The sequence below is a fragment of the Stegostoma tigrinum genome, chromosome 18, assembly GCF_030684315.1.
Source record: "Stegostoma tigrinum isolate sSteTig4 chromosome 18, sSteTig4.hap1, whole genome shotgun sequence".
In the NCBI taxonomy this organism is placed as follows: Eukaryota; Metazoa; Chordata; class Chondrichthyes; order Orectolobiformes; family Stegostomatidae; genus Stegostoma; species Stegostoma tigrinum.
In genome coordinates, this window is record NC_081371.1 from 11,780,188 (window position 1) to 11,797,320 (window position 17,133).

The window sequence follows — 17,133 nt, forward strand, 5'->3', positions numbered from 1 at the left end:
TATGACCTGCCAGTTTAAAACCAAAACATTTGGGTCCAGTGAGTGAGCAGTCCTGCTCATGTTTACAGAAGTTGTGCACACAGATGGATTTTGAAAACTGTAGCAAACATTATCATCTTTGTGCCCATGTAGAGGTGGCCCAATTTCCTTTCAGTCACAAATAACATGCAAGTTCTTCAAATTAAACATTTGAAAAACCATGACTACAGTATTTCCTCTCTCATAATAGATTCTTGTTCATTGCCACTGCTCCCAAAACCCTAGTGTCAAACTGTAAGTGAACCAGAGAGTTTTTAATCATGGCGGTTTACTCAATTTTGCTTCCAAACCTGCTTTTAGTTCCATTTCTACAGCATCATCTACTGCTGCTTTCCATGGTAGAAATCTGTGTGTGTCTCAGTCACCTCCATAGTCTATTACCTAAATATTCTTCCTGCATGCCTAGCCCTCAAATTATATTGTACACACAACCCTGGTGCACATCTGATCCCTCACTAACCTACCTTGCAATCAAGTATTCCACATGTTATCTTTAAGATTCTACTCAGATCCTATTGGCTTTTTCTTTAAATTTATGCCCATGCTATTCTCAAAAGCTAACCTCATGTTTCTTAGACTTCAGCCTTCATGACTACTATCAATGCTACCTTTTCCAGCTAATTTGATTCTGTTTTGAAAAACTGCCCCCCAAAACAGCCAGCTTATTCTGTTCCTTTTTAAAAAATCTCAAAACTGAGCAGATTGATCAAGTTCTCAGTCATCTCCTTGAAAACAAAAAAAGCTGGAGATCACAGCAGGTCAGGCAGTTATCGCCTCTCTTCTTCCTGCTCAAGGACACCCAGCAACTCAGATTAGAGGAGACGTTATTTGTTTAACCACTTTACAGAACAGAAAAAGTTTATTTAGGATTAACTGAAAATTACAAAAGGTTATTCTAACAAACCAATCAAATATAATAAATATTTTACATAAAGAAATTGGAATAATTTGTGAACCCAGGGGGCAATTATAATTTGCTTGTGGAAGATGTTTGTTTATTGAAGGACCTGTAAACTGGCAAAATAGTACAGTTGAGGGAACCAGCTGACTATTCCTCGTGTGCAAGGCAAGAACATGCATCCTTCAAGAAATATACTCCGAAAGGTGTATAAAAGGTGAGACTGTAAAGATAAAACCCCAATAAGAATAAGGAAAATCCTAAGGGTGGTTAGTGAGAAATAGGGCCTAGGTTAAGGAGGGGGGAGATTGAGAGGCAGAGATCAGGTAGGAGATTAGATTCTGATTGTTTAATTTTGGGAAGGTGGAATGTGTCACAAACCTTTTTGTTCCTCCCTCTTAAAGGTTGCCCTTTCTAAGTCTAATATTGCAAAATTTTGTCATTCATTATTTTATCTTGCACCTTAAGATACAGATCTCAAGAAATACATCACTACAAACACTCCATCATCTCAGGTTTGCCAGCAGTGCTACAGGAACAGCAATGGGCCACACAACGGTGGGTTTTACAGGGACAGGGTGCTAGCCCATGTCCAGCTCTCCTTTTTCTGATCAGGCTTGGGACAGGATGGTCAGATGCACCATCATGACACAAAAATGAGAAGCTGGCAGGACATGCGTTTTATCTCTGGTATTGGCAGTCAAGTAGACACCATCAGACAGAATAAATTGAGGCTGGCCAAAGAAAACCTGGAAAATTAGAGGGGGACAGATCCCATTTTGCTGGAATGAAAAAGAGTGTATTGCCGACTGAGGCCTGGTGGAGTCCTGCTCCCTATAACTCCTCAGGTCCTGTGTGGAACAAAGGCTAATTCAACCACTACCAGAATTTAGGACGTCTCTGAATTGTTCAAAAAAATCCCTTGATTCCTTTATCAGTACTCTCCAACTTCAGAACTAAACTCTCGCCAGTCATTCTAGTTCTGAGTCATGCCAGATCCCACAAAGCATATAAAAACAAGTGGCTAGTTAAGAGACAAGGTATTGGGGACAAAAAGGTCAATAGATAATTAAAAGCATAAAGTAAGGTAGAGTTAGTATTTTGGATCGGTGTTTACTAAGGAAGGAGATGCTGACCAAATTTGGTTGAACCAGAGATTGAATTAATGAATGTGGTGAAAATTGATAGCCAGTTTTCCACTACATCCTGCCTATGCTTTCAGCCGATATGATTGTTATGTGCTAGGCTGCTGCAAGAAATGGGAGTGAAGACAGAGCAAGAACCATGATCATCCAATCTTCTCCAGATACAGGGGAGATGCCAGAGGATTTGAAAGTGATGTGTGACACACTTGTTTATAACTATAAGCAGGGAACGAGGTTTCAGAATTAATAAGTAAGGAAAAAATTAACAGGTACTTGGAAATATTTGAGTTAATTGAGGGGATGATGTATTTGCAAATGGAGTTTGACTAAGTTGATTAAACTTTTCACTTGATGAAAGTGATACAATGAATGTCAGCTGTTTAGATTTTAAGAAAATGTTCCATAAATTAATACGTCATACGAGCTAATCAAATGGAGGCTTCAGGACAATAAACAGCATGTTGTGGGAATTGGTTATTTTTTAAACACACGGATGATGTTTCTCAAGATTTAGTGCCAGAACCACTGCATTTCTTTTGACATATGGCTTGCAAATTAGAATACAGAGTAAAAATTTCAGAACTTGTCAATGATACCAAGCTGGGAAAACAATGAGGACATGACTGATCAACTGCAACATGACACAGCTGGGAAAACAAAGTGGGCAGACAAGAGGCAGATGAAATTTGATGCAGAAAAGTAAAGTGATGCATTTGGACAGAAGGGTCGGAATAGGGAACATAGAATTAATAACATAATCTGAAGAGTATGCAAGGGAAGAAGGACTTAGGAATGCATGTGACGATCTTTTAAAATGCCAGGCTACACTGAAAGAGCAGTTACCGAAACAGTATGTAAACTTGAGCTCCATGTTTGTAGGAATTAAACAAAAAAGGAAGGAAGTTATGTTGAAGCTGTAGAAAGCTCTGGCTAGGCCATTCCCAGAATATTGTATGCAGGTATAGTCACAACACTAAGAAGAATGTATAGGTTCTTGAGGTGATGCAGAGGATGATGGATTTTAGCTACAAGGTTGAGGATAGAGAAACTAGGCTGTATGCCTTGCATTTGAAGGAGATCGAGGGCGGATTTGATAGAAGTGAAGAAGATTAACAGTTTTAAATAAGGTAGTAAAGCAGAGTTGTTTCCAATTACTGATGGTGCTATACACTCTAGTCAACAAAGGATTCAAGGTTTGGACAAGAAATAGCAGGGAAAGTATGGGAAGAGCTGTTTCATACAGTAAGTAGTATAGATCTGGAACACAGCCGATAGGGATGGTGAACGCAGAGGCAGATACAATCAATAATTTGAATAAGAAATTGGATGTACACCTGAGGGAAATAATGCGCAGGGCTGTAGGAGTACGATGAGGGTATAGGATTGACAAATTGCTCTGCAGAGAGTTAGCATGGACTCAATAGGCTGTATAAGCTTCCTGCTGTGCTGTAATGGCTCTATGGGTTGAATCTTCCGTTCTACAAGTCCTGATGGCATCCCCTCATCCAATTTTAGTCCCATTCTACCAAGCATCGTATCAGGAACAATTCACCTCTACCAGGATATCCCAAAATGGACTGGCATTCCTGAAGCCAAGGATATCTTTAAAAGACCCTTGGTACCTCGACAAGTCCTGCATGGTTCCTGACATTTTCCCCAGGCAAGGAAAAGAAGGAAACAGTAGCACCCCTCTTTGTGGGCAGAGATTTGGAGGTCATGGTGAATGGGGTGGTACACAGGCAGGATTGTCTGTTCTCCATAACCAGCAGAGGAGACCACAAAACCTGACCATGCCAGCCTTTTTTGAGGTTGCCATTTGGATCAGTACAGTCTCAGCAATCTGCAGGAATGCACAGCTTTGTAGGAAGAATGACCGTCGTCACTCTGCCAGCATTAAGTGCCATTATCTTCTCTCTGATACTTCTCTCTCAGCGCCTGTACCCACCTCCTGCCAAGGCTCATGCCCCAGTGCTCTGTCAACTGTCTCCATCACCTTCCCTCACTTGCCGTCACCCACCCAAACGTCAACACCACTAACCCTCTGTGCTGGCTAGACAGTCACTCAGGACAGCACCCACGACCTGTATCAAAACTCACAGTTGTGCCACTCATTAATCTTTCTTAATATCTGCCTCCCTCTCATTCTAAAAAGGTAAGCAGCCCGCATCGTAGAGAAAGAGTCAAGGCAAGTGGTGGGCTGCTTGACATGACATTCAACTCCTCATTCTGTGGAGAGAATGCTGACTCTGACTGCCCTAAGCAGCAGACTGAGCACATGCAAACCTCTGAGTTGGTATTGGAGGATACCATTGACTTACTGAGCTAAGATCCCCTGCCCAAAGGCCATCTCCCTATGCTTAACTGAGCACTGACGGTAACCATGACTAGGTATGGTGTCTGTGGTAAATCACATGGCAACCCAGCAGTTTTGTGAACCTCTCTGTTTGAGGGGCATAGTGAAAAACACAATACAAGGCGGGGATGCTGCGGACATCTGGGTAGGCTCAAAGTGAGTGAACACCGAGAGAGAAATTAGTCTCTGCTTTATTTCTAGATTATAATCTCTCTGTTCTTATAAAATTTCTGGTTAACTGTGATAACATCACAATACTGCCCACGTATTATAATGGTCAGAAACAGTCAATTGCAGCTTAATTGAATTCTTAAAAAAATCTTATCTACAACTTGTGAAAACAAAACTTGTGATCTTGCTCTGCACACTTCAAAAAAAGAGCCCACTAAAATCAACTTGCTTAAGGATGATGAGTCAGAAACATCATCATTCTGAATGTGTTAGTAAAAACTGTTAAAAACAGAATAGAGGTTCACTCCCTCTGCCATTGACACCCACTAGTAACAGTGTATTATCTGCAAGATGCACTGCAGAAATTCAAAGATCCTTGGATAACTCCTTCCAAATACACAACCACTTCCATCTTGAAGAACAAGGGCATCAGGTACATGGGAGCACCACTACATGGGTGCATTCCCCTCCAAGCCATTCACCACTATGACTTAGAAATATATCGCCATTGCACCACTGTCAGAGTCAAAATCATGGAATTCCCTAATGGCATTGCTGGTCAACTTCCAGTACCTGGGCTGCAGTGGGTCAAGAAGGCAACTCACCACCACCTTCTCAAGGACAACTAGGGATGGACAAAATATGCAGGCCAGTCAGCGATGCCTGGATCCCATATATGAATAAAAATAAAATTGGACATTTACATACAGTCCAGTAACCATCTCAGGACACTTGAGACACAGATCAAATCCTTTCTCTATTGGTGTTGTTAACTGCCCTGTTCCCTGTCTGGTACGATACAAGTTTTTTGAACCAGTCTTCCCATTATTCCTTGAATAAGACTGTGGGAATTATTTAATTTTCCCTCCTCCTGCCTTTTTTTGTACTAACCATGTGAACTTTATCTCAGCCAAATAAAAATCCTATTCATAATCATACAGTTTTGCCAGCTGTGGTAATATTCTCAGAGTTGAATAGAAACCTAAGCATAAAATCCAGGGTGATACTCCAGTACGGGACTGAGGGAATTCTGCACTCTCCAAAGTGCCACCTTAGGCTGAGATGTGAAACAGTGGTCTCATCACAACCTCTCAGTCGATGTGAAGGATTCTGTGGTAATTTTACAAAGAAGAACAGTGAATTCTCCCTGATGTCCTACCCACAATCAACATCATCACATTATTGCTTGTGGCTGTGCTTGCACTTGATTTATTGAAAATGACAGCAATTTCAAATGTAAAGCACTTTGGGATGTCTTGAGGTCGTGAATGAGACTATATAAAATGGTAGGTTTTCTAATGTCTGCCTTATATGTTCATAATAAAAATGAATGCAAATGCGACCTGCAATATTTGTGAGTGCAACAGTTTACCAAGTCAAAGACAACACCACTTCAGAATTAAGTATCTACAAGATAATTACAATGTTATTGCAGATACAAACTGCTAATTAAACACCTGCCTCTGCCCAAAAGAGTCAGAACGTTTAACATGCTGTAAACAACATTTTTTGAAATTGATAATAATTGGGAAATGGTTAGTGCCAGTTACCCAATTTAAATGATTAAAACATCGTCCGTTTAATTGGTAAAGACGGTATTTAAAATAAGGCAAAAATTTGCAGGATTTGAAAGTGGCAACCAAATTATTTACGCAAATGCTTGTTCCAATTGTTTTCCCCAGCTCCATAACTGTATGTCTCCAGAAGAGCACATGTTCTTCCATCTTGGCTAATAATAATTTCAAGGTTTGTACGCAATGCAAATAATGTAAGTGTGACACTTAATTTTCCCATTTTCCAACCATATATTCACCATATTTTCAGAGAATCTTAACTCCCAAAGGAGGCCATTTTGTCACTTTTGTTTATGGCAGCTATTTGAAAGGGCCAGCCAACTAGATCCAACTCCCTGCTCTTCTCCACAAGGCTTCAATTTCTTTTCCCCTTTGTCGGGCACTTAACCACTTCTCTTTTGAAAGATATAATTAAATCTCTTCGACATCTTTCAGACGCTGCATTTCAGTTCACAACAAACTACTGCATTAAAATACTCTCTGATTTCCTCAATTGGTAAATCTTAAATCTGTGTCCTCTGGTTATCTGTCATCCTGCCATTGAATAAAAAATTCTTTCTACTCTGTCTAAACTGCCCAGGGTTTTTAAATCCTTGTTGATAACAGCTTAAATATTACATGAAAATTCACGAAGCAAAGTGACACTCTGGTATATTCAACACATCTGTAACAGTTGTGACTCCTTGTGCATTACAAGATACACAGTCTTCATACAGCAGGAGCCGTGGAATCTCCAAGGACAAGCATGATGGTGATGAAAAGTCTGAACAAGAAGAAGCCAGCTCAGCGAGCAAGTCAGCAACCGTAAACTGAATGGGTATTTGCAGAAAATAAACTTGCAAGTCTACAGGTATAAAGCATAGAAATGAAACTGAGCTTATGATCTGTGGGGAGCCATTGTAGACTTAAAGCTATAAAGTAGCCTCCATCTGTTTCATACATGACCCAATTAACCCTGTAGATTACAGGGCAGAAGTATGGCATATATGTACTGACTCTTAAAGATGTTTCAACCAGGTAAGAGTGATTAGCTTCTCTCTTTTTAAACAGTCATCATTTGCAACACATATTTTTGTTTTCTATTTTTAAGAACACAGCTATGACATTTCAATTAAAAACCTGAATAAACTAGATGAAGAATGAAGGAGCCAAAACCAAAGTTTCCTGAAGTGAAAGAAAGAGAATGCTAATACTGACCACCCTCCCCAAAAAAATAGAAATGTTACACACACAAACACAGGTAATAAGCTTTCAAAGAAGAGGTGGTGCCGTATAGGCAGGAGGTAAATATTTGCGATTTAAATTTTTTCGAATCCTTCAATTGATTTTGGATTGTTGAGCTGTTACCATTCCTTCAGCAATGGCACAGGTTGCATTCTTGGGTTCCCAGTGAACGGTTGTTATGCCAAGTTGTCCGTTGTACACCAGGCATTGTTTTGTGGCACTGAAAGATACACACATGCGCACGTGTGCACGCACAGCCAGTGAGAACCTTCCAGTTCTTGCTAACAAATCCACTTTTCCTCTTCTCTGCTCTCTTGCTCAGAAACGGCTATTGTTGCATGTCTATCTGCAAACTCATGAGTCCGTTCTTTGGGATGAAAAGACTGTAGAGTATTCAGCTTGGAAAAACAATTTGTAACTTCCAGGAAAGGTGTGAATCAATGAGGAGATGAAGGTCTGAGTGCTGATCCTTCTTTACTGATGGATTTCACACAACCTGGTGAGATGATCACAATAGCTGTTTTAGGTCAGTATTCATCTTTTTTAAAAGTAACTTTTAGTTCATTTCAGGATCACCTGGATTCTAACATTACGCTATAAAGAAAATGTCATCTTCCATCTGGAATTCTAATAAAGATCTATAACCACGACCTTTTATTATTTTCTGTCTCACGCATTCAATTCAAACACCCTTTAATCTTCTTTGTGAGAAGGAGAAGAGTGTTAACTTGTCCATATTTTCCTCAGAACTGAAGATCCTCCTCCTCAGTCACATATTGGAAAGCCTCACTGTATTTCTACGGTCCTTCGATCACTCCTGGAGTGGGGCACCTAGAGCTGGCAACAACACTCCAATGAAGGCAAAACCAATGATTTATGAACAAAAACAGAAATTGCTGGGAAAGCTCAGCTCCACCAGCATCCACGAAGAGAAATCAAAGTTAATGTTTCAAGTCTGGTGAATCTTCCACAGAACTGTTAGTAGCGAGGAAAATGTTGGATTTTGTACAGAAGATAGGGTGGGCGGCAGGGGTAAGGAGTAAATGATAGTTGGGATAGAGCCCAGATAGAGAGAAGAACAATTGGACAGACAAAGAAATGGATAACAATTTGGTTCGGAGGGTGAATACCTTTTAAAGGAGACTGTTAGTGGCTAACAGTGATTTGTGTGTAATAGACTGTGTTATAAACAAGGCCTGGTACGTAGGGATGGGGGCTAGGACTTAGGAGAGTTCAAGCCCTAAAGTTATTGGACTTGACAGCGAGTCCAGAAAATGAGGTGTTGCTGGAGCACTGCAGCAAGCCTGAGACAGACGTATTAGTCAGCGAACAAGGTGGTGTGTTGAAGTGGCAGGTGGCTGGGAGCTTAGGATCCTTTTTTGCAGGCAGAATGTAGGTGCTCTACAAAGTGGTCACCCCGTCCACAATTCATTTCCCCATTGTAGGGGAGACCATATTATGTGTAGCGAATGCAGTACACTGGAATCTGAGAAACACAGGTAAAGTACTTCTTCACCTGGAATATGCGTTTGGGCCCTTGGATACCGAGGATGGAGGGGGCAAATGGGCAAGAGTTACACCTTTGGCGACTGATGGGGAAGGTGCAGTGGGGCTGTCGGTGGGAGGGGGTTGTATGGGAGTTGTTGCGAGTGGAAGGAAGAGTGGACCAGGGTGTCCTAGAGGAACGGTCCCTACAGAAGGTGAACAAGGGAGGGGAGGGGAATTTGTGTTTGGTGGTGGCATCTTGATTTATTTGCTTTCATATCCTATAGCACTAATTATAATCCATGTAATGTATGGGACTTTTTAATCATTTGAGCAATTTGCCATATTTAAGGATGTTGGCATGTGGACATCAAAATCATTTGCTCATTCACACTTTTTAAGATCATACCATTACTTGAATTTATATAATACTGATCACAACCTTAAAACACCCCAATGTGCTACACAGCCAATGTAAGTATTTCCGAAGTGCTATCAACGATATGGTAAACGCAACAACTTTCTTGCATGCTTCCATAAGACAACATTGAAATAAATATCCAGATAATCTGTTTCTTTGATGATATTGATTGAGAGATAAATACTGAATTGGACTCTGGGATAACATCTAGCTCTCCTTCAGGTAGTGTCAAAGGATCTTCTACATCCAAGAGGTGCTGAATGTCTTAAAATGCATAATGGTGGATAAATCTCCAGGGCCTGATCAGGTATCTCCTCGAACTCTAATGGATGCTAGGGAAGTGATTGTTGGGCCCCTTGCTGAGATATTTGTATCAGCGATAGCCACAGTTGAGTGTTGGCAGACTATAAGTTGGCTAATGTGCGACTATTTAATAAAGGTGGTGAGGAAAAGCCAGGGAACTACAGGCCAGTGAGCCTGACATTGGTGGTGGGCAAGTTGTTGGAGGGTATCCTGAGGGACAGAATTTACATTGATTTGGAAAGACAGGGAATTGATTAGGGATAGTCAACTTGGCTTTGTGCATGGGAAATTGTGTCTCACTAACTTGATTTTTTAACAAAGAGAATTGATGAGGGCAGAACGGTGGATGTGATCTATCTGGATTTCAGCAAGGCATTCAACAACGTTCCTCATGGTAGGCTGGTTAGCAAGGTTAGATCACATGGAATACAGGGAGAACTAGCCCTTTGGATACAGAACTGGCTCAAAAGGTAGAAGACAGAAGGTGGTGGTGGAGGGTTGCTTTTCAGAGCAGAGGCTTGTGACCAGCAGTGTACCATAAGATTCGGTTCTGGGTCCATTGCTTTTTATCATTTATATAAATGATTTGGATGTGAACATAGGAGGTCTAGTTAGTAAGTTTGCAAATGTCACTCAAATTATAAGTGCAATGGATAGCAAAGAAGGTTACCTTAGAGTACAATCTTGATTAGATAGGCTGAGTGTCAGATAGAATGTAATTTAGATAAATGTGAAGTGATGCATTTTGGGAAGGCAAACCAAGGCAGGACTTATGCCCTTAATGGTAAGGTTCTGAGGTGTGTTGCTGAACAAAGAGGCCTTGGAATGCAGGTTCATAGTTCCTTGAAAGTGGAGTCGCAGGTAGATAGGATAGTGAAGAAGGCATTTGGTATGCTTGTCTTTATTCGTGAGTGCATTGAGAATAGGAAAAGCTCAGCAGATCGGGCATCATCTGTGAAGGAAAAAACAGGGTTAATGTTTCGGGTCCGGTGACCCTTCCTCAGAACTGCAGACCCAAAAACCTAACTCTGTTTGTTCCTTCACAGATGCTGCCAGACCTGCTGCGCTTTTCCAGCGACTTTGTTTTTGTTCTTGATTTATAGCATCCGCAGTTCATTCAGTTTGAGTATAGGAGTTGTAAAGTCAAATTGCAGCTGTACAGGACATCGGTTTGGCCACTTTTGGAGTATTGCATGCAACTGTGGGCTCCCTCCTAGAGGAAGGATGTTATGAACAGAGATGCACAGGTACATAATTATGACCTTGAATATTAACAGGTACATGACATTTAGAAAGGACAGGAGGTAGTAGGAAAAGGCAAAGAGCAGCTCTGTGCATTACTGATGGTATTAGCACAATAGAGGTGAACAATCCAAGTTCAGAAAACCAGGATGTGGAAGCAATTTGGATTGGGCTCAAAAACAATAATAGGCAAGAAACTGTTTGTGAGAATAGCTTACAGGCACCAAACAGTAACCATATGGAAGGATACTGTACAAAGAAAGAAATAATTGCAGCTTGTCAGAAAGGTTTCACACTCTATCATGGTTTATAATGTGAGGTCATGATTTGTTGCTGTCTCATACGTGTTTGACAGCCCACGTAAAAAACCTTGAAAACTTAGGAAACAAATATCATACTGCAGGAATGCAACAAAGGTTCTTATTCTATATTTAGACTATTTTGTCCCCAGCGAAGACATAAATGTCATACTCCAAAGTTCTTAAACTTGCTTCATATGTCACCCAATATATATTTGCTAACACAGTAGTATGTGTGGTAAAGACTGATGATTTGCAGGTGAGGTTGTCCCAGAAGATGCTGCAATTGTAGATTTGTTTTTGCAAATGGCAGAAATAGCAGACTGTGCATGCTCATGCGCAGCACACACTTTTACTCCAGAAACTGTTTCTTTCCTTATATTTATCTGCTTTTAAACTAGAGCTAAGTGAAAACTAGATTCACAGTCAACAAAAGGTGTACAGTAAATATACGGGGATAAGCAAATTCATGAAGGATGGCCATATGAATTAGAATTTAATGTACGCCACTAAACAACATCATATTGTCTGCCTTGGTCTAGCATCACAATTTTACCACTACCAAAAGGTTGTAGTTGCAAGTCACATTCCACCAATGTTAGCACAAAATCAAGGCTAACAGTTCGGAGCAGTATTACGGTGATTTTACACCAAGGTAGTCACAACCTTTCAGATGCAACACAAACTGAGGCTCCATAGGCTTGGAAAACATCCCATCACACTATTCAAAGATGAGTTGGGTGTTTTCTCATTGTACAGGCCAATATTCAAATCATTACTGAAGTAATAGGCTGGTACAGAGACTCACTGGTTAGCACTGCTGCCTCAGTGCTAGGCTCCCATGTTCAATTCCAGCCTCGGGGGAACTGTCTGTATGGAGTTTACACATTCTCCCTGTGTCTATGTGGGTTTCCTTTGGGTACTCCCATTTCCTCCTAGTCTAAAGATGTGTAGATTAAGTGGATTGTCCACGGGAAATGAGGAATTACCAGGATGGGTTAGGGACTGTGATTTGGGTCAGATGTTGTTCGGATAGTTTGTGCAGATTCGCTGGGCTGAATGGCTTCTTTCCATGTTGTAGGTACTCCATTCTATGATTCTAGATTACCTGACCATTTATCTCAATGCTGTTTCAATGCCACATTTCCTACAGTCCAAATGTAAGCAGATTTCAAAAGTGCTTGGATGTTAAGTGCTTTGGAACGCTTCAAATGTAAGCCTTTAACTTACCTACCCTTATTTTATTTTTAAAAACCGATGCCTCCACCTTCAAAAGCCTTTCACGTTCCAATCTCATATTGGTAATTCCCAGAACTATTTGGCAAGCAAAAAGAAACCCTCTCCATGTTCCAGCTAGACTCTGAACTAACATCATCATGATAGACCAGACACCAATCATTAGAATTAAATCAACAGTCTAAACTAACACTCCTCCCCACTCCTGACAGCATATCAGGATTGAATACTTAAACAGCTTATTTTGCTTGTATACACATGGGAAATGAGGAACTTAAAAGCCTGACCATTTTATCAAGTGTTGTTAACATATGGAATGAAAACTCCTTTGAACTGTTTCTTTCAAAACATTGGTAATGCACATTATACAATGCACTCTCTCTCAGTTCAGTGTTCAAAACAGTTGGGGTAATATTGCCAACAGTAACACATAATTTAATATTTATTCATAATACACCTTTGAATCAGGGTCAGAGAATAAACTCAAGAAAACAATGTACTAAGGTTGTGATACCATCATGAACGATCAAAGCAAATTGAAAATGTATCCTGATTTACATACATTACAAAGAGGAAAATGTTCCCTAAATTAAAGAAATAAATCGTCCGGCCAAAACAGGTTATTCATGTCCTGTTTCGCAATTCAATGACAATCATGGCTGACCTGTATCACAATTCCACTTGTCTGCCTTGATTCCATATCTAAAATCAACTATCAATCTAACAATTTCAAACAACTGCTTATTTAATAACTACGGGATTTAAATTTTTTGTCACACCATTCGCATAATCTGGTATCCTGCCTGATGCTCATCCTCGTTCATCAATAACTTTAAAAAGCTCAATCTTCACTCTCGAAGCCACGCCATTTAAAAACTACCTGCTCCACAGCATTTGTAAATAGGCTGCTCACCAACTCCTATTACGCAAGTCCCTTTAAACTAACATTAGCTGCGACTGAGCTCTCAGCAGTTATGAGGAACAAGATTCAGGAGTAAGATTGACACAACACACGCATGTTTCGACGACAACCGTGATCAATTTCACTTTAAAGCTGAGACGCAAACCAACAGGCAGAGATGACGAGTCAAAACTGAACCAGACCCACTCTAAAGCGAATGAAATTTGAAATCTGTGAGAGTTGCACCCCGACGCTTTCAAGTCATGAACTTTGCTTGTGAAGTATTTTTGATGGCCACATTTGTCAAAACGAAACAAAATCAAGAAATAATAAAAAAACACTGACAGGACAGATTTGTTGGAAGTGACGAGAGTTCCTCATAAGGAGAAAGAAGGGATTGGGGAAAAGAAAATCAAAGTCTTCTTCTGATTAACTTTGAACGGCTGATAAACAGGGCTCACCCTGTGGGTGTTTCTGTTGGTTTAACTGGGTCTGGCCTGAGGCCCTGGAGTAATTACTGGTGGCCACTTCTGTCAAAGCAAAAAGTCTGGGGGGGTGGGGGGAGGCAAATGAAATCAAAACCCTGGCCGAAGATGCGGTGGAAGGTGATGGAGAGATCAAGTGGGGAAAAGTCTAAGCTCTTCTGCAGAACGATTAATAAATAAACAGGACTCACCTTGTGGGTGTTTTTGTTTAATTTGGCCTGGTCTGAGGCCCCGGTGCCACAGGAGGGCATCCCTCCCTGCTGGGCACTGCGACTGTGGGGAGCTCCTCGCTTGTACCGGGAGGCGCCCCTAAGGGTCGCCAGCTGCTGGAAGACCTCGTGTCGGTGGGCAGGTAGCTCGGGGAAGTCTCTCTTGTGGTCGCAAGACACCGGACAACCAAAGAGCAGCGCGACCAGGAGGCAGGTGCTGAGCACCGCGGCCATTCCTCCTTTCCAGACAACGATTAAAGAAAGAAAGAGAGAGAGAGAGATATGTTTTTGCAAATAAAAACGGGAAGACCCCTCTCCAATACCGAGATACAGGGGAGGGGTGGAAGAGGAAGGGGGAAAAAAAACACAAAACTCAAAACGACGTAAGAAACAAGGAAGTAAAAGGAGGTTGTCGGGGGCGGGCTGGGTGATGCTGTCAAAAGTTGGAGGCCCGCCAGCACCGTGTGTCCGGTTGCTAAGCGGTTTGTGGTGTTGCTATGAGATGATGCGATAAAGGCTCCCTGTTGTGCACCTGTCACCTGTACAACAGCCGAGGGATGGCAAAACAAAAACAACTTGCCAACTTTCACTCCTCAAATCCCCCCACCGCCACCTCTGGAGTTGACTGCATCCCTTCTCCTTCCCATCTTGACCATCCCAACCACCGACCGACCTTTGCTCTCCGCAGCAATACAGCTATTATTACTGCTCCACTGTATTCCGAGTCCCCGCCCCTCTTCGTGACCCAGCCCAAAGAAAAACAGGAAAGTTCCAACTCCGGATCTCTCTGCCGCCTCGTTTCTCTTCTCCTCCACCCTCTCGCCTTTGTACTTACAAATGGTGTTTTGCCCAAGGAATGTCCTCACTCCGCTGCCCCTCCGAGAGATTTTGAGAATGCACAGTATTTTCCCCTTGTTCACTTACGAACTATGTGCCCAATAGATGTCTCCACTCAAATTTCAAGAACTCATAACATTTCCCCTTCCTCGGAGGGTCAGCAGGCGCCACTCTAACACGGGCCTCCCGGTGCCAGAGGCAGGGACATTACCCGCTGCGCCCCAGCACCGGGTTGGATTTATTGTTGCTTCTGTCACAAACGCGAAACGAAGAAAGAGAGCAGATCCAGACGAGCACAATCGTTATGCAAATAAGCATCCGAACATTCATGCAAAATGGGACGAATGACTGAATTTTGAAAAAAAATCTCAGGCTGTTTAAAATTCAATAGGAAGACTTACAAATTCAAGACAGCGGGAGGACTCAGGGAATGATTCAAGACGTAACAGGTTTTAGGCAAAGGAAAGGTGGAATGGTAAGAAAACGTCTAAAAAAGGGAAAAGTCAGTGCTACAGCAGGAGATAGTAGAGTTTAAATGACCAAAGGTTTGGCGCCACAAGACGCAAGGAAAGGGTAATGAGACAAATAAATAAACGCACGTCAAGAGACGTGATTGAAAGAGTGACCAGCACCTGCTGTCCTAAAGCAAAAATCAAGAGAAGAAAAGCTGGAGGTTCCGACCGAAGCCAACAAAATTGGGGAAGCATTACTGGTCTGAAACTGTTGAACTCGTTACTTAATCTGACAGACTGTAAAGCGTCTAATCAAAAGTGGAGATTGCTGTTGCTCAGGCTCAAAATTCTACAAAACGGAATCATCTCTTTAACTGTGAAGTAAAAACAGAATGAAAGCATTTCTAATATGTTGATAATGAGGTAGTTTCATTGCAGCGACAGTAAAAATAAATTTCTTGTTATATTGTAGCGATATCACTATGAAGGTCTGGCCTTCTCAATTTGACTCCACATGAGGTGTGATCTTTACGTTAAACCACCGTCAGTCGTTTTCTCTCTCATGAGAGAGCAATCCTGTGGCCTCCTGGGACTATGGTGACTTTACTAGAAGCTACAAAGTAGTAACTCACCATCATATCATATCTTTTATCACATCTTGTATGAAAACTCTATGTGAATGTAATTTAAGTTCAGTGAAAATGCAAAGTGGACAAGAAGGGTCCTGACCGGGAACATCAACTTTCCTGTTCTTCTAATGCTGCCTGGCCTGCTGTGCTTCTCCATCTCTACACTGTGTTATCTCTGACTTCAGCATTGACAGTTCTTACCATCTGAGTTGCAAATCGTGTCGACAAATTCCTCAGCCATTTTTATGAATGTTTAAGTAAAACCAGAAAGTGCTGGAAAAACTTAGCAAGTCTAGTTGCATTCAAGAAAGGGAGTTAAAGTTTAGAGATCAAAATTCTTCTTCAATCCAGTTTCTATTCTTGAATAATACATGAGAGTTTTGCTGAAAACGCTCCCCAGCAGTCCCGCATCCCATCAGAGGAAATCACCTAATACTTTGCTAGTCATAATTATCCATTTTTAGAATTTATTCCTGTGGAACATCTAATACTTCTGACTTGCACAGCATTTACATATACAGGTCAGGAATCCTTTATGTGAAAACCTTGGGACCAACTGGTTTTCAGAAAGCAGATATTTTTGGATTTTGAGCCCTCTTTGGTCCGTTTGGACCTTTGGAAAAATACTTTGCTTAGTTCAAATGGGCCTGAAAATTAAGTTTTTTTCCCCCAAAAGTATCTGAGTGGACCTGATTGGACCAGTAGACACATTAGGTTTGGTTTGAGGAAAAAATCTTGCTCTTAGTTCAAAGAGTCATAGAGTCACACAGCGTGGAAACAGAGCCTTTGGTCCAACCAGTCCATGCTGATCATAATCCAGAACTAGAGATAATGGGAACTGCAGATGCTGGAGATTCCAAGATAATAAAATGTGAGGCTGGACGAACACAGCAGGCCAAGCAGCATCTCAGGAGCACAAAAGCTGACGTTTCGGGCCTAGACCCTTCATCAGAGAGGGGGATGGGGGGAGGGAACTGGAATAAATAGGGAGAGAGGGGGAGGCGGACCGAAGATGGAGAGTAAAGAAGATAGGTGGAGAGGGTGTAGGTGGGGAGGTAGGGAGGGGATAGGTCAGTCCAGGGAAGACGGACAGGTCAAGGAGGTGGGATGGGGTTAGTAGGTAGCGGGGGGTGCGGCTTGGGGTGGGAGGAAGGGATGGGTGAGAGGAAGAACCGGTTAGGGAGGCAGAGACAGGTTGGACTGGTTTTGGGATGCAGTGGGTGGGGGGGA

General features: G+C 41.7%; 1 protein-coding gene across 3 annotated transcripts in view; it reads right to left on the bottom strand.

Annotated features, from left to right (window-relative positions):
• Positions 1-14,924, bottom strand: part of LOC125461103 (sortilin-like) — a 100,110-nt gene extending 85,186 nt beyond the window's left edge. Inside the window, exons 1-2 of one of the 3 annotated variants that reach the window (XM_059652326.1) lie at positions 14,910-14,924; positions 13,968-14,224 (exon numbers count right to left, since the gene is read on the bottom strand). In XM_059652326.1, coding sequence (XP_059508309.1) covers positions 13,968-14,219 — 252 coding nt within the window. In that variant the 5' untranslated portion in view covers positions 14,220-14,224; positions 14,910-14,924. Of the gene's footprint in view, positions 1-13,967; positions 14,225-14,658; positions 14,699-14,820; positions 14,840-14,909 lie in introns of those variants that run through there. The other 2 variants (XM_059652325.1, XM_059652327.1) reach the window with 2 other exon arrangements.
• Between the last annotated feature and the right edge of the window lie 2,209 nt (positions 14,925-17,133).